Raw genomic sequence first — 27477 nt, forward strand, 5'->3', positions numbered from 1 at the left:
AACGTGTTGTTCCTTGGCAAATAGCCTATCAACAGATGAAGACTGAATGGTATATGTCCAAAATGCCCACATCTACAGCTTAAACCTAAACGATAAAAGCGAAAATGTTTGACCCCTGCACTGACAATGATGCGCGCATTACGTTGACCAGGAAAATCTCACGGCGCTAGGACCGGGCTTTTCTGAGTGCGGAAAATTCTATAGGGATCTCCGTTCCATCAGAGGAGCTTGCAGCCAGAGAAGCTGACAGCCGCTGCGCAGAGCATCACAGGGCAGCGAGCACACACTGCCCACAACACAGACGAACCTGAACCACCAGGGCACAAGTCCGGAGCCCTCCATATGGGCTCACAATGCGCAGGATTCGGGCCAACGCCATCGCTATTCTGACCGTCGCTTGGATCCTGGGCACATTTTATTACCTGTGGCAGGACAATAAACCACGTTCATCCGCCTCTTCGGCGTCGCAGCCGCGGGCTGCAGGCGTTAAATCGCATGGACAAAAAGGGTCTGTTGGACGCGTGGAAATACATCGCGAGGACCGGACTATTCCACTTATAGTAAGTGAAGCGCAGATGAAATTGTCCGGTTATTTACTAAACTGAGAAGACGCGAACAGTGGTGAGCTGCAGGAGAGTGTGTGCTGCATGTTGATGCGCCAGTATTCCGTGTTTGGACGGACGCAAAAAGCTGAAGCTTCTTTTACACACGAACAGCACGGCCATCGTAGCCTGCCTGGGCAAAACATAGCCGTATAAATTGGCACCAACACAATGAGATGTCACATTTGACGTAGTGTAGTTGCTGCTGTTAGTTCTCTGTCCTCCTAGCTGCAAAATAACTGGTAAGACTGAAATCCATGTTGGCTTTTACGTGGCCCTTGTAAGAGGCTTTCCCTTAAGACCGGTGCAGGTGGTAGCTGCGCGCGTGCTTTCCCTTTTCTTAAGGCGTTTGTTTGAATCGTGTTGAGCCATTAAGGTAGCTAGTGCTTGTGGATATGAATTTGAATAAACTACGAAAACATGATAAGAAGAAAATCTATATTTTTACAGTGACATTCATAGGTCGCTATATTTAAGCAACATTAATGTTTAACGCGCGCCTGCAGCCAAGCGAACTTTGGGCAGATTGCACGCCTGCTCTGTCATTTTTACTAAATATTTCCTGTAAAACACCTTCCTATGGAGACCTAGACCTCATATAGTCTGCAGATATTGTGATTATATAGGCCTATAATATAATGTGTCGTTAGTGCGTGATCGAAAATAATTTGCTCTTGGTTCGTAGTTGAATCGTAGTAGAGTAGCCTAACTTATACCTTCAGTATTGAGTCATGTAGCATTTGGCAACTAATGACACAAGGCAAACTAAACCTGGTGGCACGCTCGGGTTCTTTATGTGTCACAATTTTGGCATTTAAAGGGGTTATGTGTTTGATGAGGGGACGGCTTTTTATTCCTGATTGACAACTTTACTCGGTCTATAAAATATGTTTATTCCGCTAATAATGGGTAGAACAAAGACGTAAAACACAGAGTGTGGATGGAATGTGTTTCAGAGACGCAACATTCTCCGTTCCTGGTATTTTACAAGTCTAGTAGGCATTGAATGGCGACAGCCGTGAGAAAGGACGCTGGCGGATATCAATCCTCGGGAACGAATTTGGTTGGATCTTCGTCTGACATTTAAGACGCCAAATTCTTGACATGGATGGAAATATTTAAAACCTATCGAAAGCTTTAATATACATAATTATATATTTGTGAGGTTGCATAATCAATGGGTGTTTAATAGGCCTTGGTGGTCTGGAAATGTGTGATGCTAGTGTAAGCAAACCGTAGCCTATCTGACTTCTAGGGTACCGACACACATTCGCTTCGTAGGCTACATGGCTTCCTGCCTGTCATTCCATAGTTTCAGAGATGGAAATAATGATAATGGGTATAGTACTTGTCTGTGTTATGATGTTCAGAATGATTGAATATAGGCTAAGCTCCATCAAAACATTGTTTCCTAGAGTTCGGCCTCCATTGCCCTGTGCCATATGTCGGCAGTGTTCAACTGCCCAGTTGAGCTTAGTGAAAATCAGCATCCTTGTGCCACGTTACAAAGCTCCATGGTAACAGTGCAGTGTGCTCCAAAACCTCTGGAGTATGTCATCATGACTAATGGTCGCTATGTGACAAAGAAAATCCACTGACTTGACCATGCTTTTTCTGTTTACAGCAGGCCAGCCTTAGAACATAAACCATTACACTTAAACTTCCTTGGTGGAATGATGAGAGGTAGTTGCATAGATGTTGGTTTTTGGATAATTTTGTATCTTTAGTAAGCCTTTTCACTTGTTTGCTACAGCTTTGATTGTTTAGAGATGCATTCTTGGTTAAGGAGTGGGATAATCTCACTCTGTGAAGTGCCTGGCTGTGCACCATGTGACCCTGGTGCAAGTGCTGTCTCAGGCCAGCATGGCCCCAAGTTTAATAAGAGACATGTTCACAAGAGCCAAACATGCGAGGTAACCTAAAACGCCCTGTTGCTGTCTCACTGCACGCTTTGATATGTGATAAGCTTTTAAGGCCTGGCACGCTGTACCTTCACGCACGCAGACCTTCTTGAAATGTTTGAAAAACCCTTGTTATTAAAATATTGTCAGATAGTTTTATTAAGATTGGATGTTGTAAAAGTACCAACTCTTCTCCAGTCTAAGCTGATAAACATTGCAGTCCTTGAAGATTCTACTTAGAACCAGAACTTAAAACCTTTCTTGCTTGCTTTCTCTCTCTCTGTTTCTTTCTTTGTCAGTCACATGGTGTAAAGCTTTGTAATCCAATGAGTTGTAGCCACGGTGAATAACGTAATTCTTTCATAGTCTCACATAGCATTGCAGTGATAACTTTGTATTTCTGAAGAATGTACTGTCTGCATTGTTATTATTTAATGAGTTAAGTTTGTTAGATAATCTAGGTCTTCTCCCTCGCCCTTTGTTCCAGGATCTTTCTATGAAACTTCAGAAACTGGGGGCTTCTGAAAGTCAGATCAGCTATGAAAGTCTCCCATGATTCCTGTCTAATTTTAGATGTAATTTCACATCTCGACATCTCCAATATATGTGTGCGCTAAAGCTAGAAAAGTACCTTTGGGGATGAAGTACACTGCTGTGTTTGGCATATCCTGCCCTAGTATCGAAGGGCTTTTATTTTAAGACTTCTATTTTTGTATGTTAAGATCTGGAGATGTATGCCTGCAGTTTATTGTCAATTGCTTTTAATTTAATTTTTATTTTTTATTTTGCCATTCTCAACATATGTAGGCACATGGTAGACCTTGAGTGATGTACATCTCATACTCTATCTCTAAAACATACAAGGAAGAGCTGTACATTTGTCTTCACCTCAGTGTTCCTTCTCAATGCCCGAAAGCCTCCAGAAATGACGGAAGCTCCTTGAATTCTGAAGGAAATACAAGTGTCTGCTTCCATCAACGTGCCTTTATTTTAATACCATGTTTACCTGAGGTGCATTGAGACCTGGTCTGACCGAGGAAAATAGCTACGATCATTTTTTTAAATTTGATTTTAAAACTGAAAACAATCTCTTAGAGCAGGGCCTCAATTACATGGGCGAGACAGGGTTATAGAGTTACATTTTTTAATCACACGATATCAATAAAGTAAATCAAAGCACAACTGAAATATGTTACATATAACTCATATCCATTTAAGATGCATTTAAAATATCAAATTTTTTCATATTAATCTTGTTAAGTTTAACATTATACTTCAAAGGAAAAGTGGGTTTCGCAGGAAATTCTGTCTTGTGGTCTTCAGACTTCCAAAAACATGTAGCAACATGCAACACGAAACATATAGCAGTTTAAAATGCAGAGTATTTCACTCTGGCTGTGAGAGGGCTTTCTCCACAGAAATGAAAGTGAGGTCATACCATCTGAAAAACTGGTCGTGCGCTAAACCATTCCCCTGACAGCCAATTAATAACATTTCACTGAGGAATGCCACCCCCACCCCCCTTTTTTCCTTCGTTCCCTTCACCCCCCTCTTTTTCGCTTCTCTTTTTTTTATGGTCTCCGTGTTGTCTTTTTAAGATTTCCCAGGTAAGCCACCTGTGTGTAAGTGTTTTCATAGTGTTTGCTGTCAGCCGTATCCAGATGTTTCCTACAAGTTTAAATCTCATGCATGTCCCTGTTCAGACTCATCAGCTTCTTATACCTTAGCCACCCTCTTAATCTGGCCCGCTTTGATCAAAACAGAGGTCACCCAGCCATCCATACAGTAAAAGCTTCAGTTAGCTTCTTACTGCTGGTTACAAGTGGACCAGGACTCCAATAATAAGCAATTACACTGATAGAAAACATGGGTTATGACTGAGCAGGCCTGAGCTCCCAGTGCACTATTGGTGATGAGGGAGTAATCTGATACGTGGCCTTTCTGTTGTCCAGAGGGGACCAAGCTCAGGCTCATGTTGGCTAAGGGTCTGAGTACTGACTGATGTCCCTATGCTCAGTCCTGGAGATGTTGCAAATTATGTTTAATAGCAATGCTCTTGTTTTGTTTTTGCAGATGTCTAGAGGCTGAAGAGTATTGTTTGCATTATAAAATTTTACCTTATAATATAACAGTTTTCAACATTTAGTATTCTTATTGAACTAAATAAGAGTTGATAAGAGATACTCCATGTTAAAGTAATCAAAAATAATGCTGCAATTTTATCATACCTTGAATTGAATTTCTAATTCAATTGTGCCACTGGTGGCTAGGCTGCTTAAATGTGTATCATCCAGGTTACACTGTGTAAAGATAAACTTGGGAAGAAATACTCTGCTGAATAAAATGTGCAATCTGGCCAAGTGGCCAATCTGGCTTGAGATAAATATTGCCAATTTAACCTAGTTATGTACAAAACATAGTTTGACATTGTAAATAAAAAGGGGGTAGAATGCATTTATCTTACTTATTTTACTTACACTGTTTTTTTCCAATTGCTCAGCATTATGCAACAAGAACAGTTTTTTTTTATTTTATTATTTTGCCATGACTTCATTTCAGTACAATTGAATTACTTTAAATTAGAGACAGCAGAACAAGATGGTGGTCATGCCACTCAGTGCTACCACTGTGTCCCTGTAGGTCACTCATGCACCTCACGGGGAGCTGCAGAACCAGCTGGTGGGCAGCTTTGATGAGAAGGCCTACCTGTCCAGCAAGCAGCTGAAGCCTGGGGAGGACGCCTACAGGGAGCATGCCTTCAACCTGCAGGAGAGCGACCGACTGGGCAGCGAGAGGGCCATCAGAGACACTCGCCACTACAGGTAACCCAACACCACCCCTCCACATGCGCGCGTGCGCGCGTACACACACACACACACACACACACACACACACACACACACACACACACACACACACACACACACACACACACACACACATACACATACACATACACACACACACACACACACACACACACACACACACACACACACATACTTCTTAATAAACCTTAATAAACCTTAAACCTATAGAGATGCCCCCTTTACACACACACCCTACAGTTCTTAAAAGTTTTAAATAGCATTCATTGTAAGTAGGGCAGCGGCTTGTTGGAAAAATCAGTGCTTGAATGGCTTTGTCTCTTTTAGGTGCGCTTCGGTGAGTTTTGATCCAGACCTGCCCCCCACCAGCATAATCATCACTTTCCACAATGAGGCCCGGTCCACTCTTCTGCGCACCATTAAAAGGTGATTAGACTGCACCTGTCAGGTGCTCAGGGAGCTTGCTGTTAAAAAAAGTCTCTCTCTCTCTCTATCTCAGTCTCTCTCTTTCTCTCTCTCACACACACACATACACACACACACACACACACACACACACACACACACACACACACACACACTCTTGTCTAATGGTTTTCTCTCTGTCTCCGTCCATGTGGCAGTGTGTTGATGAGGAGTCCTCCTTCTCTGATTCAGGAGATTATCCTGGTGGATGACTTCAGCTCTGACCGTAAGCATGTCCTTCATCTTTTTTTTTTTTTTTTGTGGCTTAGTGGTGTGTCTCCTAAGAAACATCTCAACACAGAGCACACAGAGCTGTTTACTGAGAGCAGGCTACTGCAATGGAGTCTGCTGGAGATGGCCATTTGTATAATCAAGACAAAACGAGAGTAAACAGGAGTAAGATTTAAAAAAATCTTACATAGCTGACGTCATAGCTGACGTCATACTAAACCAAAATGCATCCTGGAATAGTGCCTGCTAGAGAAAATGAGAACCTCATGTCCATATGTGACCACCGTTGCCAAGAGAGATGCAAATGGCCTCATGGTCCGCCAACGCCAGCGACTCCGCCGCAGCGATGGCGTGCAGCTCAGCTTCCCATTACAAATGACTCCGTAATGCTGAAATGAAGGAAAAGGTGAAATAATATCCTCTGTATTACAGTGTAATGTTGGGGCGGCGGGGAGGTGGGAGTGTTTAGATGACAGGCGTTTTCCCCTGAACAGGAGCCAGGTTACTGCTGTGAGATCATGCAGCCCCTCCACACACGCCATGCGCTGCTCTTCTCATCGCCACCACATGCACCTTATGTTAGTGGCAATATGTCACACACACACACACACACATATTCTCACACACACACACTTACACACTCACACTTACACACTCACACACACACTTACATACTCACACACTCACGCACACTCACATTCTCTCACACACACATACACACACACACTTGCAAACATGCATTCTCCATTATGCACTTATGCAACACATATAACTCCACACTGCCTCTCACTATAGCTTACACACACACACACACACACACACACACACACACACACACACACACACACACACACAGCTTTTTTTAAGCTTTACTCTGCACTTTGACCCTGTTACTCTATGTACTCTCCGTTTCTTCTCCATTATTGATGATACCACGTCCATGGAGCCTCAGCAGATGGCCTGGCAACGCATGTGCTGTTGATCGACCGAGATTAGATCATAACCGATTGAGCAACTAATATTTATTTTCCTCCTCAATATGCTAATAGAGCCCACGCAGAGATTATTCACACACACACAGAAATGCAAAGCAGATGCTGAGAGCGATTTCCCATCTAAAGCTGCAAACGGATGCCGGCATACACCAAAAGCATCTGTGCAGCCATTACATCATGTTGAATCCTGAGAAGACCGAGCGTGTTCTCCTCCGGTCCCTCCCATGTGATCAGGCCTTCAGCATGGGCAAAGTGCACTTCCTGGTGTGTGCCTAGTCCTAAGTGTGCAGTAAAAGGAAGGGATAACCGGAGCACATAGATGTTTGTTGCTTGTTTTTTTTTTTTTTTTGAACGGTGTAGCAAAAGACTAACGTTTTGATAAAGGTTATATCTTGGCTTGACTCTGGACTCTGCTGAAGATGTAACCTACACTGAAACGTTCGTCTTTTGGTGCACTGTTCAAAAATAAAAATAAGCAATGTTAACATCTGCAGGCTCCGGTGTGATCACCTTCTTTTACTGCACGACCCGTCCTCTCTGGTGAAGCACTGGACTGTAATCAGAAATGCGGCGGAATTGCCATTTTTATTGTGGGATGTCGCGTGTCATAGAGCTTCAGGTTGCAGACTGAGTGCAGCTAGTTTGATTGGGCCTTGATGAGCTTAGAGGCACCAGGGTTGATGAGAGGGCAGGAATTGAAGTGGTTGGACTGAAGGGATTCACTGCAGCCCCTAGATCCTGTTAATGCTAGTCTTAATCAAGATCTTCATCATGATCTTCGCCCTTCACACAACAGACCACATGAGCTTACACATGCGTTCCCATAGCGGCTCACCTGTCAGCACAAAGCTGTACACACGCACACACAGACTTTATCTTCTTCTTTTAGGATATATGTCACATCTGGTTTGTGTGTGTGCGTAGAGCTGTGTGCTTTGTGTATGTGTTTATTTGAGAGTGTGACTTTTGTTTCCATGGTAATCCAGAGTGAGCTCTCCAGCCCCACCCCCCACTAACCTCCCACACCATCTGTCTCTCTCTCTCTCTATTACTCTCTTACACACACACACACACACACACACACACACACACGCACACACACACACGCACGCACGCACATGCACGCACGCACGCACACACACGCACACACACACACACACACACACGCACGCGCACACACGCACGCATGCACGCACGCACGCACACACACAGTGCACGCACACACACACACACACACTCTCACACAGACACATACTCACTTAAACCTATAGATGTCTTATCCATCACCCAAGTACAGATATCTTTCTCCCTTTCACTCTCGCTCTCTCTTTCCATCTCTCTCTCTCTACCTTGCGTTGTGGATTAGTCGTCTCGTCTGCGCTGATGTGGCTCTGTTGGCAACGCTCTGGTGAGGTCGTGTCACTATGGGCCAAATCCATCTGATCTGCGCAGTCAGGGACCAGCATGATCAAACTACTGTTAAGCCCAAGCCTCCCGTCGCCTCAGCTAAAGTCATGTCTCTAGCGCTTTGGAAGATGCCAGTGCGCTTGGAGATAACGTCAAAGCAGAGAGAGAAAGAGAGAGAGAGAGTGACAGAGAGAGAGAGAGAGGGAGTTTTGCAATGCTTTTGCTACAGCAAGATTTGTGCATCAGTTGCTTGTTGTGCAATTTAATAATATCAAGGCGGGAAGAATATTGTACAGAATTTCAAGCGTTTGTTGCCTTTTTAGCAACTCATTGGACATACTGAAATGTACCACACATCATATGAGACATGTTATACATCTGTATGTGTCATGTGCATCAAATAATTGCTGAAAACCTTTAAACAAGTATATACTGAGAAATCAATGACACATGGTCACCAGAGCAACTACAGTATTGCCTTATGTTACTCACATTCTGTGTTGGAAGCTTTCTGATGAAATAACAGTTGGGTCATTCCGTGTCAAATCAGATAGGGTTGTTGCATGGGTCCTAACACCAAGGCCTGTGAAATATCTCTGTGCAAATCTTCTGTCTATATCTTTTTCAGACCTTGAAATTCTTTAATTTTTACAGCTTGAAAAACACATGCCATGTTTGGGCATTAATATCTTGACAAATACATAGCCTCCCCAAATTTTGTAGGGTGGAAGACCAACTCATAATAAGCATGTGTAAACAATTTAAAGTCTGTACTAAATGTCTCTTTTCTTTCGAAAGGGCCCTAGATTTTGGAAAAATGTGCATTAAGTGTGATATTGAGGGTATTAAAACAGGGTTTTTTTCATTTGGTATCAGTCGCTATTTCCTCTTCAAATACATCAGCTTATGAATGTTTTCTCACAATTTGAAGTCTCCAAAACAAATGGCCATGACAATAATAAGGATAAAACAAGGCGTGTTTGTATTTTTGTGTCATTTTCGATATATATGCCATCCTTATCATTTTCACGGTATTAGGAATTTTTGATTCTTTTTGTAATATGAGAAATAAAATATAGCCATTCCATTTAATGAAATTCAAGTGTCTATCAGAGTCAATGCCTTGTGAAAGGAGTAAAATGCTATGCCGTGTTTCACATGAGGGGACGCTAAAATCTGTTGGTTTTTGTTAATGTTTATTTTGGTGTTCCCAAAACACCTGTAACTACATGCATTTATTCTGTGAATGGGACTTGGTACAATATTGGTACTTTACACACTAAATGTCCATATACTTAGCTATTTCCACATAGATTTTCATGGTCCTACTAGCCAACCTACATACCATTTCAGTTGCATGAAAATGACACAAAATACAAACACGCCTTGTTTTATCCTTATTATTGTCATGGCCATTTGTTTCAGAGACTTCACATTTTGGGACAACATTAACAAAGGATTATATTTCTAGAGAAAATACTGATTGATGGCAGGCGTGTTTCAATAAAAGAGGTTTGAGACCCTCAATATCACTTTTTTAATGTTTTTTTTTCTGAAACTAGGGACTTCTATAAAACCAATGAGAGTGTGGTACAAACCGTTAATGGTTGAATCTTACTGAGAGCATGTTTGTTTTTCATTCTACAATGTTTCGTCAGGCTAGGAATAGTATTTTTTAAGATATGAATGTCCAAACATGGCCTCCAAGATAAGGCCTTTTAGAGAGTGTAAACAATTGAGGGCAAAAAGACTATGAAAACAATAGAATTGAACAAAAATATTTTACAGGTTTTAGTTATGGAACCTAAGCATTGTGTAGACAAACTTTGAGGAAAATCGGTGAGTCGGTGCTGCAACCATTTTCCTGGATTTTGTCTGATTTGACACAGAATGACCCAGTTGCAAGAGTCATGGCCGGAATCGTTAGCCAACACAAAAAGAGGCCATTTCAGACCCATCCAAATGCCAATGAGCACGGAGTGTGTGTGTGTGTGTGTGTGTGTGTGTGTGTGTGTGTGTGCGTGTGTGTGTGTGTGCCTGTGTGCGCATGTATGTGTGTGGTCTGTATATGTGTGTGTGTGTGTGTGTGTGTGTGTGTGTGTGTGTGTGTGTGCGCATGTGTGTGTGCGTGTGTGTGTGTGGTCTGTATGTGTGTGTGTGTGTGTGTGTGTGTGTGTGTGTGTGTGTGTGTGTGTGTGTGTGTGTGTGCACGCGCCCATGTGCGCAGGGACGTGTGTGTTCTATCTGTAATCAGGTGTCTCCTGTCTTATTAGCGGAGGACTGCCAGCTGCTCTCTCAGATCCCCAAAGTGCGCTGCCTGCGGAACGGACGCCGAGAGGGTGAGTGAGCGACAGTGAGACGTGAGAGTGAGACGTGAGAGTGAGACAGTGAGACACTCACCTCATCCACTCATGCAGGATTAAAACGACAACGACGGAGATCAGAGAGAAGATTGTCAGATGGAACAGACATACGTTAAAGTCTTGTTGTTAAAGTATTGTTATAACAATGTATGAAAACAAATGGGAAATATGAATATATTATTATATTAATTCATATTATATTATAATATTAAAGGGTAATGTGAATTTGTACATTCCTTTCAACATAGACTTAATGTTGTTGCCTGATTTTCTCATACACAGTGTTGAGACTGTTGTCATTTGAGATCATCATCTCAGTTATGGTGACGAATTGATGTGTCTACAGGGCTGATTCGTTCGCGTGTGCGAGGAGCCAATGCTGCCTCGGCCACAATCCTGACCTTTCTGGACAGCCACTGTGAGGTCAACGCGGACTGGCTGCAGCCCCTCATCCAGAGGGTCAAGGAGGTGAGATGAGTCCCGCAGTCACGTCTCTGCACGACCACATGTCACCCAGTCCAACAACACAACATCCACTGACATTTTGTCCACTGTCCACTGCATCCTGTTGTTGTGAACACATCAGAGAATGCGGGACTGTGGTTTTTTGTTGGTCGCCGAGTTCAGGCTGGCCAGCGTTGCGCTGTCACACCCAGCCACCCACACACAAATATTTGTGCATGGTCTCCCAGACAAGAACACATTTCTGTTGCATGGGTTCACACAGCCACACACTTCAACACACACACCCACGCCCAGAAACCCAGATAAGCAGCTAACTGTCAAATAGCGCACACACACATTTATACTCGCACACACACACATACACACACCAGCACACACAAATAAACATACATTCACTGTAGGTCAGGCACACACCCACTCACAGTCTGACTTTATGAGCTCCTGATACTTGTTTCTTCACTTTTCTCCATGGGGAGTTAAGCCTTGAGTAGTTTTGGAACACACACACACACACACACACACACACACACACACAGACAAACAAACACACACACCACACACACACACACACACACACACACACACACACACACACACACACACACACACACACACACACACACACACACAGACACACAGCTGCTCCCCCCGCTCACAGCTAACCACATCCCTCTCTAGGCCTTTTCCCTGATCCCTCCTTCTATTGTCTTCCAGCTGATTCATTTCTCTCCCAGTCTTCCCCACAACACCCAGGGAACTCCCATCCCTCAATTAAACTCCCATTCGGCAGATGGGACCCATAACAGCAGTCACTCTTAATAACAGAGTCAGCAGGCTTGATTAAGACAAGCACAAATGAGAGTGTTAACGAACAGTGACCTGACTCCTGGAGCTGGAGGCTGATCCTTTCAGGACACATATTTCTTTAGGCTGGGACTAATTTGGTGTTGTCACACAGTTACATGTGTCATTCTTTTATCTATGCTGAAGATGCCTCTTGGTTTGAGTGGAGGGGGAAATGTAAACTGCAGGTTTTCCCTGGGTTTTGTTTAGTTGCCCATGGAGACGATTGTGAATTTGCTGAGAGTGACTCATTCTTCTTTTTCAACACATCTGTGGTAACCTTAGATTCCCTTTCACAACATGATGTGTGTGTGTGTCTTTGTGTGTGTGCGCGTGCGTGCGCGTGTGCGCGCGCGCGTGTGTTCTGACCTCTGTTATGTTGTGCTCCATGTTCCAGGTTTGGTAACACAGCCTCAGCCTCCTGGGCATGGCCTCATTAACCTGTCTATTTCCACCAATCACTACTCCTATGAAGTGGGCTTAGATGCACTGCCATTAAACCCATTAGATTCCCCTAACTACTAGATATGTCCGTCCCCTCTTTAGAGGTCGCCGGGTTTCTCTCTTTCTCTCTTTCGCTCTCTCTCTCTTTCTCTGTCACTCTCGCTTTCTCTCTCTCTCTCCCTCTTTCTCTCTCTCTCTGTCACTCTGTGTGTGTGAGATCTTTAATTAGAAATTAAGTGCCTCCATGTTCTCTTCCCAATCCGAGTTGCGTATTAATAAGATCCATGAGGAGCTTATTTGTGAAAGCTGTGAGAGATTATTCCCAGAGTGCTTTTGGCTCAGCGCAGCTTTATCCGGGGCGCTCCCCCACAACACTGATGCACAGAGCAGAGTTCAGCAGGCGTTCAGATCCCCGCCAAACAACGGCTCCACACTAACTAGAAACATGCTTTGATGGCAGTACTGTAAAACTCCCTGTCTGTCCAATACACTGTCCACTACACACACACAAACACACACACACACACACACACACACACGCACAATCCTGGAGTGACTCGCACATACACTCTCACCAAAAGAGACACACACTTCAACAAACTCTTCTGCTCTGTCCACTGCCATCTGGCACACACACATACACACAGTTACACTCACACAGAGAGAAAGGAACAGAGAGAGAGAGAGAGAGAGAGAGAGAGAGAGAGAGAGAGAGAGAGAGAGAGACTTATCAAATTTATACAACGTTCATTTTGTTTATACAACTCATATTACTTCTCAGTTTTAACCCCTCAGTATCCCTCTCTGTGCGCGTGTGGGATGTTTATGTGGAGAGACAGTTTAGTATGTTATGGAATACATGCGTGACACCGTTTGCTTATGTTTGCTCGTTGGGAAAAGGTTTCCGATGTCAGAATGAGCTTATCCTTTGGCTTCATCTGTAGATACTTGCTTCCATCCTGCAATTTCGAGGTTCTCCAAGCAGAGTAGCCACAGTGTCATAAGATCTGAACTAGAGGCACAAACTGTGGTTTGGAAGAGTGGTGGAGTGGCCTCCCGTTAGGAATGTTAAGACCTCCCGTTTTTGTCTCTTCCTCCAGGACCACACGAGGGTCGTCAGCCCCATCATTGATGTCATCAGTCTGGACAACTTTGCGTACCTGGCAGCCTCTGCTGACCTGAGGGGCGGTGAGTGAGTTTGTGTGTGTGTGGGGGTTGGGGGGGGAGTGGGTATGCCCAGATGGGGGCAGTAACAGCTGTCACATTCACCTGAGAGAGCTGACATGACACACTGCTTGGGTAAATCAGACTTGACAGTGACTGACAAGCTAAGCCCGTCCATGTTTTGCCCAACACAATCTACTCCAGACATAGCCTCTGGGTTGTATTCATTTTTGAATCTGATTGTGAATATCTCTATGTCTGTCTTGGTCTGTCTCTCTATCCTATTTCCTCGTTTAACCCATTCTGTGTCTCTCAGGGTTTGACTGGAGTTTGCACTTTAAGTGGGAGCAGATCCCCATTGAACAGAAGATGGCCAGGAATGACCCCACTCAGCCAATCAAGTGAGTACTTCCTTGGAATGTGACTGTGTTGTGCGATTCCTCAGTGCAGTTCCATTTCCCATCTTTCAGCTGTGCTCAGGGACTCCAAGTGTGTGAGGCTGATGTATTAGTCCTTTAAGTCCGCTCTTGGAAACTACTGGCTCAGAATATGGAATGGTTTCATAATAGAGCTGGGGTAATACTGCATCAAAATAAATTAATAAATCTGTTTCAAACTGCTGTCACCACCACAGAATTAATGTGTTTACAAGCCCCAATGAAGCAAGTCGTTTATTTAACTCTTTTTTTCCACTACTGTATCTTAAAGTGTCAAATAACTAATTCCATGCTTCTCCTCCAGAACTCCAGTCATTGCTGGAGGAATCTTTGTGATGGACAAAAGCTGGTTCAACCACCTGGGCCAGTATGACACACACATGGACATCTGGGGAGGAGAGAACTTTGGTAAATTTATCACCCCCCCCCCCCACCACCACCACCACACACACACACACACATACACACACACACACACTGCCCCCCTTTCGGAACATTTGTAGCTTACTGCGTTTTTATCCATGCATAATACGTTGCTGTCACCTGGCCCAGCCGAACTGATTTGCCCTTCAAAGGCCCAAACCACAACCATCCGTTGGTGCGCTCTATCAACCAAAACACATCTGACATCAGCGTACCCCTCAGGTCCAAAGCATCCACACTAAGGAACCTGTGCCCTCCTACAGGGTTGCTGCATCAGCCGTGTCATCCAGCTGTTGCAGATCAAAGCATCCCAACAACAAAGAAAGGAAAATCAATGGCAGCTCAGAGCCTCTTTTCTCTTGTGTTGTTCTGTCTTTGAGGATAGGGGCTTCAGTGTGTAGCAATGTGAAAGCTCTTTCTGCCGATTTGTCCTCCATTTTAACCAGCGTGTTTGAAACTCTCCTGCTAAACCCATGTAATCTGTAGCTTGTGTGATTTGTGTGAGCATGAAACGAGAGGTTATCCAGAGCCCCCTCTTGCTCACCACTAAGTTACATTTTACTAGGGTTGGGATAATAAATAACAGACTCAGGAAATGTACCTATATCCAGAGAGAGAGAGGAAAGAAAGAGAGAGAGAGTGAGAGAGAGAGAGAGAGAGAGAGAGAGAGAGAGAGAGAGAGAGAGTTGATCTGATCCAGAGTCGAGGCAGAGATCTGTGATTCCTGCTTTAAACTACTGAATTTGACATGTCTCATCATGATGTCAATAGCAATCACATACCCGTCTCACACACATACAGTGCATACTGCACCTGTTTTCAACTGGCCATTCAAACAATTCAATAACCTTCACCACATTAAAGCAGATCACAGAATAAACAGTACTTCATAGTCCACATTTGATCTACCTGATGTTAATAAATTGCCCCTGCGTTTACAATCTGCCCTCCTCTCCCCAGAGCTGTCCTTCCGTGTGTGGATGTGTGGGGGCAGTCTGGAGATCCTGCCCTGCAGTCGAGTGGGCCATGTCTTCAGGAAGCGCCACCCCTATGACTTCCCAGAAGGCAACGCTCTGACATATATCAAGTGAGTGGCATCTGTAGGCCAGATGACCTGCGCCTGTAGGGGACCCCTGTCACTCTCTTTCTTTCTTTCTTTCTCTTTCCTTCCTTCTGTCTGTCTGTCTTTCTTTCTGTCTCTTCTCTCTCTCTCTCTTCATTCCTCTGTTCATGTCCCTCTTGCCTACTATCAGTATGCCCTTTCTCTCTGTCATTCCATCTGACTCTGTCTCTCTGTCCTTTTAAGGGTTTGATTGAATGAGTGCATTATTACCAAAGCCATATATTGTTATTCTATATATCATAGACATACATAGTATTGTAACATGTCAGTGTCCCTACCTCTCTTGCCCTCACAGGAACACGCGCCGGGCAGCGGAGGTGTGGATGGACGAGTATAAGCAGTACTACTACGCCGCTCGGCCGTCCGCTCAGGGCAAGGCCTTTGGGAGGTAAGTGCGCTTTCTCTTTGCCTCGTACTGGCTGACTCAGTGTGGTCATTCCTCTTCCATGAAAGTCTGCCTTACATCTGTTCTCATTGTCATTACTGAGTGAGCTCAGCGTGGAGGATGTAATTAGACACAATGGAGGCATTCCTATGCACCTCTGTCCCTCTCCCTCTTTCTCTCTCTCGATTCAGTTCAAAGGTGATTGATTGGCATTACAAAGAGTTAGACAATAGTATTGCCAAAGTAATTATCAGATGTGTGTGTGTGTGTGTGTGTGTGTGCATGCGTGTGTCTCTCTCTCCCTCTCTCTATCTTATGTAATGATGATCTCTTTTACACCCCCCCCCCCCCCCCCTGCAGCATCACAGAACGGGTGGAGCTGCGCCACAAGTTAAACTGCAACTCGTTCCGCTGGTACCTGGAGAACGTCTATCCTGAGCTCAGGTGGGTGAGAGGCCATCGGCTGGGCCACAGACAGGTGAAAGACAGACAGGGCAGACTGACTGTGTGATGAGAAACTGTCTGTGTGTGTGTGTGTGTGTGTGTGTGTGTTCTGTGAGGAAACTGTCTGTTCCCCATCCATTAGCTGTTTGTCACTTTTTATTAGGCCTCTCACTGCTTCTATGACAACCAGAAACGTTATTAGATAGATGGCATTGCGAAGCGGGAGCAGACATTATGTGCTTGTTAGTGGTTACGTGTTTGTTTGTGTGTGTGCATTCTGCAGAGCCCATCTGGAAGATCTCAGTGTGGCTCTCTGGCTAATTTCCAAATGCTTTCTCCCCTGCTATGTGCCTCTGTCTGTGTGTATTTGTGTTGTTTACCTGTGTGTACATGTGTGTGTGTGTGTGTGTGTGTGTGTGTTTATGTGTACATGTGTATGCATGTGTGTGTTTATTTGTACATGTGTATGTGTGTGTGTGTGTTTATGTGTACATGTGTGTGTGTGTGTGTGTGTGTGTGTGTGTGTGTGTGTGTGTGTGATTAGGATCCCTGAGCAAGAGGCTGTGTACAGTCTGCTGAAGCAAGGTGGTCAGTGTCTGGAGACCCACGGGACAGACAGCTTGGGCCTGGCCGAGTGTAAGAGCAACAGCGCCAGCAGAGTGCAGGCACAGGTCAGTTACACTGTCCAGAGCCAGGCCTTCCCCCTCAGTCACACCGCACAGAGAGCCAGGCCTCTATACTCAGTCACACCGCACAGAGAGCCAGGCCTCTATACTCAGTCACACCACACAGAGAGCCAGGCCTTCCTCTTCAATCACACCGCACAGAGCCAGGCTTCCCTCCTTGGGCTCACACTGCATTTCTATGCCAAAAACAGAAAATCGGCCACATTTCCTCCTCCCTTGGGATGACTAGTGATTTAAGAATGTAACTTTTACAAGAGCCATTTGTTTTTAGATGACTTTTAGCAGTATGACTGTATATGAAATTTGATAAGAACTGGCTGATATTGTTCACTCTTTTCCAATATGAACTTGTGCAACAGCTATAACCCTACACTTATAAATTGAAATGATTAGTTGTGAAACAACTGTAAAATGATTGTAAAAGGATCAAAATCATGTCAAAAGTGTAAAAACAAACAAAAGAAATTCTACAGTTCTACAATTGGATACAAAAGATAAGAACAGACGATATTAAGCAAGCTGCATCCTTGCGGCCCATTTGACTTATCGATGCGCTGACAGTCTAATCTTCGCGGCATTTGGGTTGGAGAGTTGTGGGCCGGCCTTAACTCTTTCTCTTCTGGTTGTTTCCAATCCCACTCGCAGAGATGGATACTCTCTGAGCCTCAAATCCGGCAGCTGGACCTTTGTCTCGCCATCAGCGCCTTCACGCCGGGGTCAAAGGTCAAGATGGAGGCCTGCAACTCCAAGGAACCCAGACAGGTAAGCGTTGCCAAACGTGGTTTGCATACCTTTTGGGGGCGGGGTGTTACACAGATCTCAGTGGGATGGCCCCTAACCTGCCCAGAGCTCCTATAACTGGCACCTGGTAGTCCACTAGCAACAGCACAGCGCAGCACAGCACCACGGGTCAAGGATATTTACGATGATGACAACCGTCTGAACAAATCCAACACGTGTCCTGGACCCTGTCCTCGTCCATGTCGGGGCGTCGAACGTGTGGAAAGTTTTCAAGGAGTGACAGACAAGTGTTCCAGAGATGAGAGACATCACGCTGCCCTGGAGATGCACACATCTCTGACGAGGGGGTCGCCTGTACCCAAACTGACACCCTATCCCATATGTGGAACCCCCCCCCCAGAGCATCCAACTCATCCCTCTCCCCTCCCCCTTCTTGCAACACTTATCTCATCCGTCATTGCTATGACTGAGCTCCCCACTGCATTTGGGTCGGCAGCAGGGATGATTTACGTCTTTTAGGTGGGGACTCCTAACCCAAACCATGTGTTGGTGTGCGTATGTTTGCGTGTGTGTGTATGTATGAGTGCATGTGTATGTGTGTGTGCGTGTGTGTATACATCTGTAGGTTTGTTCATGCGTGTATGTGTGTGTTTGTGTACAGTGTGTGTGTGTGTGTGTGTGTTTGTATTTGTGTGTGTGTGTGTGTGTGTGTGTGTGTGTGTGTGTGTGTGTGTGTGTGTGTGTGTGTGTGTGTCTGTAGTAGTGCCCAGCGCTGACTCGGTTCTCCTGGACTGTGGGCCCCGGAGATGAGCAGGGGATCAGGGCTCAGTCTGAGGCCTGACCAGGCATCTAAAGTAGAGGACATTTTTTGTGCAGCGGCCGTGGTCTGGTCCATTACCCTCCATTGTGTTGCTTGTAAAGTTACAAGCTCCAGATGTCTGCCATAATGTATGGTCATTACACAACACAGCCTACATATCTCAAATAGCTGGAACAGAATCTGTAATTCAATCCCATTAGGTCGTGCTAAATTGTGAAAAAGCTTATGTGAAGTGAAATGCTGTTGGTTGACAAATTGGAATAATTCCTCACACATGTACTCAATTCCTCTTCTATGAATTGAGCTCTATGTTACAGATATACTCACTCACATACTCATATTCATGCAGACATTCACATCCAGACTGGCACAGACGCAACTGTAGCGTATTTTCATCATGCACATATGCATTCCTTTCACACTAACATAAACACTTATCGAAACAGCCCAGCCGAGGAAAACTATTGTTACTCTCCCCACACACACCTCCTGTTTTACCATGTGGTTCCACTCAGTCCAGCTTTAGTCTCTCAGATTGTTTTTATGTGTGTGTCTGTGTGTGAGTGTGTGTGTGTGTGTGTGTGTGTGTTTTGTTCTGAAGTTCATCTTATTAATTTATCATTGTCTACAGGCCAGGGTCTGTTCCTCTCTCCTTGCCAACTGATTTATGAACCATCGATTTATAGTCAGTCTCAACTCAAAAAGCCCCCACAGTTCCATTTAAAAATGCCGCAAGTGTTTCCATTTGTGTCCAGAGGGAGTGCTTCTACTTGGATTGCTATATTTATATATAAATGGCCAAAGTTTACTCTCTCATGCAACATTTTGGCAGTATCGGTTCACAAATTAAGATCATATATAGCACTTTTCTAGACACTCAGGGCCAGATGTACTAACACTTTTGCGCCCACTTCAGGCGTATTTGTTTCGCAACGTGCGTGTAAAATCATGGCGAGGTATATACAAACAGGCTGCACTGAGGTAAAAGTGCAGGCTGCCTGTTGCGGGAGCTGGCAAAATGGCAAATTGCGCTTTTCCGTGTCATGCATATTCATTAATGGGAGGGTCATGGGGAAAGTGGGAGTTTGCTGTAAAGAGATGGGAGGGGAAGCGTAAAGAGCGCCTAATTATGTATTCTGCGGTATGTACAAAAACTGCCCGTGAAAGCGCATGTCTATTCTGCACCTAAATATCTCCGCCTTGTAAAAAGCAGGTGTTAATCCAAATTGTGGTTAAATGCGTCAATAAGAGAACCTTTCAAAGACCACAGAATCGCTATTTAGTGCACCAGTTTTGCGTCTTTGTTCTATATCAAAAGCAATTAACTTTTGTTGGCCTTTCGAATGCCTTACTTTCACTTTCACGTCATCCACTTAAACTTTCCTACTTGCTAGATTTGACCAATCTTCCATAGCCTACGTGCACAAGTAGTTTGAGTAGAACTACTGATCTTCATTATCTCCCTGCTTGTTGACATCTTATCATGTATTGTATTATTTCATGATTGCTTTGTCGTATTGTATTATTTCATGAACGTTTGATTCTTTCAATGTTGTCATCAGTTAACTTCATTCAACTGCCCTTGTATGTAGGCTATACCATTCAGTTGTGGACGTTCGTAAATTGCGGTAGGGGACGGAGAAAGGCGCAGATTACTTGAAAGTTTGATAAATACCACGTATCACAGTGTTCGCTGTCTACGGTTTGTCCATGGCGCTGATAACGCTACATTCGCAAATGTACGTACATCTGGCCCTCAAAGCTTCACAGTGAATGGGGAACCTCACTAAGCACCACCAATAGACACAGCTAGCAGTCAGACAGTGTGCTTGTGTGGAAGCGTAAACACAGTGTGGCAGTGTGGAAGGCTAAACGCAGCAGAGTGAGGCAGCATGCCCTCGACTGGTCGAGCATATCTGCTGTCTGTTCCTCCGTGGGGTCGGCCCATGCCTGGCCTGTCAGAGTGAGCCTGTGTGTTAGCTGCCTGATTACTGTAATCCTGAGGCCTGAGTCAGACTCCTGCTGCTCCATTACTGCATCTAACTCAAACCTGCTGCTGGGCCGCCGTGCCAAGACCAAAGGCCCACGCCGGCCGGCTGGCGCCAGACACCGTGCCATTGGCCTGAACTCGCTCACCTTTCTCACCCCACGCCAGATGGGCCCTTGTTGCTCAGGTGTCATGAGATGGGCAGAGGAACCGTCACTCCCTGTGTCTTGACAGCTGCTCCCATCATAGCAGCAGCCACTCAGAAGTGGCACATGCGGCGCCCGTCGGACACGCGCACACATGGTCCACATGTGCTCGGGGAGCGGGGGTCATCTTGTTGCACATCTGCCGTTTTATGTCACCAATAAAAAAAATAGCAGTGAAGATGTGTCATTTTTAAAGGTATCCGACTATGACAGGGTGTTCCTGATGTTTAACTGTGAGCTCTGTTTTCCGCTTCTCTCTATTCACCTGTGCAGAAGTGGAGGCCTAAAGGCACGGCCCTGCAGCACATGGTCAGCGGTCTCTGCCTGGACAGCCAGCCCCTAGCCGGTCCACCAGTCATCACCCAGTGTCACCCCCAGCTGGCTAGCCAATCGTGGGAGCCCCAGCTCATCACCTGACCTTCGGAGAGAGTTGATGAAGAGGAGGACGCAGTTCTGGGTGGACAAAGCCTGATAGATTGACTGGGCGCTGGGACTCCAGGGGTTGAGGAGCGTGTCTTCACACTGTAGTGGACGGGAGATGCTGCTGTCTTAGTAGTAGAGGACTTTATTTTTGTCCAAAGGTTAATGCCATTGTGTTTGGTCCAAGGGGTGTTTTGTGACATTTCTTTCTGTGGTCAGTAGGATTGATGATATTGGGGATGGATAGGCAGATGCAGGGAGAGAGAGAGAGAGATGGGGGGGAAGGAGAGAGAGGGAGAGAGAGAGAGGGCAAGATTTATTGCACCTTTTACCCTCTTAAACAGCTCATATCTATATTCTCTCATTCTCATGGCCGATGTGGTTCTCGTTGATTAACTTAAAATCCATGGAAGTTATTGACTGTTCATCGTTTTAATGGCTGTCTTGACTCTGAGTTTCACAGTGCATTCCTCAAAGTGATGTTGTATATATTGTAGAAAGCTCCAGCCATAATCTTTTTTTAAGTCTTTAATTTCAAAATATAAAATATTTGTAGGCAGGATGAGGATGCTCATAAATTCTTAGGCTGTTTTTAGAGCCAAGAGAAACATTACAGTTGCTGTCAGGGCTGATGGTCATTAAGTTTGGCTCATTGTAATTCCAAATAGATCAGATGAGACATGGAAGGAACGGGGGGGGGGGGGGGGGGGGGGGCACAATTTAATAAAGCACTGGAGTGTTTCATGCAAAATGGACTGACCTGCAGACAGTTTATGGGATGAGTGCTATACAATGCACAGCATCTGACATTTATTTTGCATGGCCTCCAAAACCAAAACACATTCAGCTGGAGGTAAATGATGCAGTGAGCCCAAAGAATGTTTTATTGCTATTTTTGTCTTTTTAAATTCTTTTTGTAAATACTTGAGGCTTGAATAAGCTTTGTTTTGGAATATCTGACCATTCATGTCATTTGAAAAAACGAATAAAAAATGGCAACCAACTAAATCTGTGATGTGTCTTTCGCCTACTAATTCAATATAGTCATGCAGAAACAATGGCACACACATCACCACATTCTGCAATGCTCTGTAGACTGAATTTAAATGGAAGAGGGGAAATTACATGTGTATTAGATTGCCCAGTTAATTAATGAATGATAAAACACCAAGAAAGGTATTTGGTAAACAGCCCAATGCAACACCCTATTCATCCACAAGATGGCAGTCTTTCCTTAAAAACAAATCCATCTGCTCAGCAGTAGGCTTATCATTTGTAGCCTGTCTGTCTGGAAATAAACTGAGGAACCCCTGATGAGATATGGGGTAAGTGAATGATTATACTGCTTGTAAACCTTTTTCTTCATGTAGGCGTCCACCCATTTGTCTCTACTGAGAATTTGGCTTGCATTGGGTATATATGAGTTCTGTGAAGGATGTTTGAGAAATTGGGCATATCTGTGAGAACACTCTAATTTTAGCCAAGCCTACATCTTACACCCTTCAGTCCATATAACCAATTTAGAGGAAGACTTTCTTGTTGAAAAGTAAATGGTTAATGGAAGAGTCTTTCAATGGAATAGTGTTGATTCTTTCTGATTTCTGTTCTGACATTAAATGGTCAGACAAGCATTACACTTCATGTCACACAAGATCGTGGACCATAGGCAAGCTTGTGAACTATCCGTTTTATAAGTAAGGGTAAGCATTTGTAGGCTGCAACTTTTTAAAATTGTTTACTGTTAATTTTAACTATTGTAATGTTCATATTCTGTAAGTCACTTTAGACAAAAGTGTCTTCTAAGTACAATAATCATATTACAAACACACACACACACACAAACATACATCGGAAAATCTCCAAAATCTGTATCAATAAGTATGCCTGCAATTATGTGTAGCCTATGTATCTGTATGGTGCAACGCATGCAACTATTTTATAGCCTAATAAACACAAAGGTATTGGATACATTTAAAAGAGAGAGAGCAAAAGAGATGGAGAGATCAACAGGCTTGGCACAGTAGTCAAGTGCTGCACAAGCAGACCTGCTGTGCATGGGAAAGCTATAGGCATTCCGCTTTGCTCCACAGGCCTCTGCCTGAACTCTAGTCTTTCCCCTCAAAAAGCTATGTCTGGAATGCAGGGCACTGATACGGTTCTTTAGAAGGTCAATTATCCGTCACCACGGGCAAGGGGAGTTAGGCCCGGCTTCATCAGGTATGGTAATTAAATGAAGCAAAATATGGGCCTGTACCTCCAATACATTTTTAGTTTTATAGTTTTACGTGGTGATAATCTCATCCCATTTTTGTTTTAAATTGCCCATGCTCCTGGATTACAGCTGTTGTGCTAAATTACTGCCTAAATGAGACAAACTGTAGCCTATTTGTCAAATGCCCTTCGAGATAGGCCTATCCCTTTCAAGACATTTGCAACAATTAAACTTTAGGCCATGGCCTGCTTTACAATAGCCTAGTTGTTTGACTGGTGATCTCAGGAGCTCACAAGTGGTTTTAAAGACCTGAGGAAAGTAGCCTATGCCCAAGGTTCTAATGTTATGGATCCATCATAGATATAGAACAGTCTATGGGATCCATGTAAAAGGTCCCAATATTATGGATCCAAAGGTTCTAATGTTATGGATCCATAGGCATTTCTTACAAGTAGGAGGAGCTGTCGTAGTCATAAACACCGTACAAAAAATAGATACCGCCCCATTTTGATTGTCACATATTTTGAGCAACCGTGAACCGAAACGATCTAACAAGTCATAAGGAACCGCCCAATTCATGGAGACTGGGCGGTCCGTTGCTAAGGGTGAGGTTTGGTTGAACCGGCTAGTGTACCAAGGAGCGAAAGAGGAGCAGGTGAAACGCCTGATGTTTGGAAAGCGTAGGTGACTGCGTGTTGTGGGAGCATTGCCCTTTAATCTCCGATAACGTAACTTTCTTCAAATTTGGAATATACACACCTAATATCGGTATTGACTGGGTGACAACTGCACTTGGTTACCGCATTACTGGATTGGGTGTTGATCAGGTAAGGAGAGATGCAAGTAACGTTAGGCAATTTTATTAGCTAACGATTACTATCGCTAAAACGTTATAGCAGCTACTAAGGTTATCCTAGCTAACGTTAATTTGTCGCTAACGTTAGTATGCGAGCTGGTTAATAGCGAACTTGTTACAGTCACGTTAACGTTACTGGAGTGTTGTACTCATCTGCTGAGAGCCAATGTTAGCTGCTATCTTGAATTGGCAGTTAGGTGGATGAGCCAGAAATTAACAGTCAGCTAAGCTGACTGTGGTAACGTTAACGTTACTTCTGGTGCAAGCTTGCCTGTCATCAGACTAACGCTAACGTTAGTTGAGATTGATGGTGTTGGCTAACGCCATATCTTAATACAATATTAGATAACGTTAAGTATCATTCACAGACAACCGGACTTGGTCAGATCTGTTCTCAGAGAGAGTCTGCCTATCGTTGGAAAACGTCAAATGATCAGCCTCTGCACTGTCGAATAACCACTTCTAACGTTAACGTTAAGGTGGAATGCACATAGGATCACGTAGTTAATGTTAACATGCATCATTAACGTTATAACTTACCTATATTTGCTAACGTTGCCCCGTTGAGCTATTATTTGTGAGGGCTGGCTTGGGTAACACTGTAGCTTATTGTAACTTGATGTTTACTTGAGAACATTAACGTTTTACGTTACGTGCACGTTGCGTTAACGTTTACTTGAGCAATCTCGTAAAGGTTGTCTCATGTGTGAACTGTGAACGTTAGCTAACGTTAGCTTGCGAAAAATCTGACAGCATTTTAAAATAGGCACTAGCCAGATATCGCAGCCTGTGATGTAAAAGACAGTTTGTCTAACTTGGATGGATGAACAACCTTTAACGTTATATCCTTGTTGCAAACAACCCTGCCTTGGGTGGCTAACAGAAATTGGCTAACTAACGCCAGCTAACTTGAACGTGACCGACCCATCATAACTATTGATAGCTGACGTTAACATTAGTGGACAAATTCCACCAGCTAACTAACTATCTCAGCATCTCATTTGACCGTTTGACATGAAGCTAACTAGATGGTCACCATTATTAAACTATTCCTTGTATATCGCTCCGGACTTTGAATATTCCAAGGCTTCCTTGTTAGGATAGCTCACTAGCACCAGCAAAATGCGGCACATCTGGACCAATGCCATTTTTCGCTGCGTAGCTTGGAAGCTAACGTAAAGTCGAGAGGCTGAACACCAGTATCAATTTCCAGGCAGAAAACGAAAACCGGTACGTTATTCATGTGTAAATGTGTGCATTCAGAGTGACTCAAACCGTGGTCATGTCGGGAGAGGTAGCCACCTTATTCATGGATTTGGTACGACTTCTGTTGCCCGGTGATGTAAATGGCTAAAAAGGTGAAACAAACATCTCGGGTCCTTACATATTAGCCGCACGTACCTCTTTCAAGTGAAACAAAGTTACTGTATCTTTAGATGAGAGAGTAACGTTACAGTGGGCGAGGGGAGTACAAAAGTTATTTTCACTTAACCCTCTGTAAAGTGATTTTACGGATTTCGTTCTGCAGGGAGCGAGTCTGCGACATGGGCGATGAGCGAACATGTTTCTAAACAGAATTTCACGAACACTTTTCAGAAAATTGTAGTCGTGTGAAAAGGTGACCATATCCAACCTTTCACTTCTCACGTCATTTCTCGCGGCTACTTTACCTGACATCAGGTGCCTTCTTTCATGGCAGATCAATTGATATGAGCCGTATTTCTCATGTCTCAATGCACTGCTGTGCTCTCTCAAAGTTGTGACCGAAGATATTCTCCAAACAATTTCTCTTTAAAGTGATTTATTTTCTCTCCCAATAATGAAATGTTTTTTAATCTTGATGGAAACGGCGCAGTCTGCTCAGGTTTCACCTGATATCCACCAGAGACTATACAAGTGAGGATTGGCCTAGCTTGCTGAAACCTTACGCCCCAACACAGACATGTGTACCTTCCAGGTAGTCACCACAGTGGATTGTAGTGTCGCAATCTACCTGCCTTCCTTTTGGTTGCATGTAGGCGTCCATGTTACAATGCTCATTGGACTTCCTGTTCCTAAAGCCTGTGCTCATCTCATGAATCCAGCCCTTCTATTTAGTTTCAGACGTCTGGTAGATGTTTGAGCTGGACATAACAAAATGGGAAAACAAGAATGAAAGTTGGTACCATTGAGGGAGGGGTCAGAAAAGTGAACCCGTGTGTAATCATCTATTCTGTTTATTGTGGGTCCATTTGGCTGCAGGTTGGTTAATGTATAACACGCTACCAGACAGCTGGTTGCCTAGAAGTGGTAATAAAACGGTTGTTCCTGGATATATCCCAGATTTTTCAGTTGGGCCAGAAGGTGTGAGCTGAAGTCAAGTGTTTTGGAAGCTGGGAAGACACACCAGCCTGGCCTATGCCTATACACAAATGCTCAGCCTATATATTGGCCTATGACTTTCCTATTCAAGCAATCAGGTTCATAGACTGAAGTATGTCCTAAGGAGCTGTGTTTCTGTAGTAGGATATGATGTGACTAGATATCTTTTGAAACGGGCTCAGCTGGAGTCTCCCTCTGTTTTCACCCTTAGCTGCAAAAGCCAGCTGGGCAGCACAGTCCTGGCAACCTCCCAATCACTTTGATTGAATGGTCATGCCAGGCAGTCTTTCTCTCTTGGTAAGTGTCATGACACCACATCCATATTGGGTAACTGGAGGATGCATCATAGACTTTATGGCCATGGTGGCACTGGTTCAAGGCACAGAGAACTACCTCACTTATGTCCTCTATCTTTAGTAGCACCATCCTCCCTGTTCCTTTACTTTATACCTGCTTAGTAACAGGTCTAGGTTTTGGCTGTGTCTGTTTTTATGTGTTTTGATAAAGTTGTGATACATTTTGTAATGTTTATAGTTAATCTGCTCACTTAAAAATACAACACAGGAGAGTTGATATGTGGACAGGTAAAGATAACCATCATAACTAAAACCTTAACACAGTCTGCTTAGGCTATATTATAATCAGGACATGTGCTTTATTTAATCTGA

The 27477-nt window shown here is 44.1% G+C and overlaps 1 protein-coding gene across 1 annotated transcript; it reads left to right on the plus strand.

Annotated features, from left to right (window-relative positions):
• galnt16 (UDP-N-acetyl-alpha-D-galactosamine:polypeptide N-acetylgalactosaminyltransferase 16) lies at window positions 1–22060 on the plus strand. Its single transcript, XM_042071309.1, has 15 exons — window positions 1–560; window positions 5144–5325; window positions 5659–5757; window positions 5955–6022; window positions 10703–10768; window positions 11139–11260; window positions 13645–13732; window positions 14025–14109; window positions 14450–14553; window positions 15529–15655; window positions 15987–16079; window positions 16437–16520; window positions 17065–17191; window positions 17852–17968; window positions 21234–22060. The coding sequence occupies exons 1-15, from the start codon at window positions 354–356 to the stop codon at window positions 21375–21377; spliced, it is 1713 nt and encodes a 570-aa protein (XP_041927243.1). The 5' UTR covers window positions 1–353; the 3' UTR covers window positions 21378–22060.
• Window positions 22061–27477: the final 5417 nt, after the last annotated feature.

Source organism: Alosa sapidissima, chromosome 19 (assembly GCF_018492685.1).
Source record: "Alosa sapidissima isolate fAloSap1 chromosome 19, fAloSap1.pri, whole genome shotgun sequence".
Lineage (NCBI taxonomy): Eukaryota > Metazoa > Chordata > Actinopteri > Clupeiformes > Clupeidae > Alosa > Alosa sapidissima.

Excerpts from the sequence above, each read along its gene's own strand:
- galnt16 (XM_042071309.1), top strand. The coding sequence starts at position 354 with ATGCGCAGGATTCGGGCCAACGCCATCGCTATTCTGACCGTCGCTTGG. Across the intron at positions 561-5,143 it reads ACCGGACTATTCCACTTATA|GTCACTCATGCACCTCACGG; the intron begins GTAAGTGAAGCG and ends GTGTCCCTGTAG. Across the intron at positions 6,023-10,702 it reads GGATGACTTCAGCTCTGACC|CGGAGGACTGCCAGCTGCTC; the intron begins GTAAGCATGTCC and ends CTGTCTTATTAG.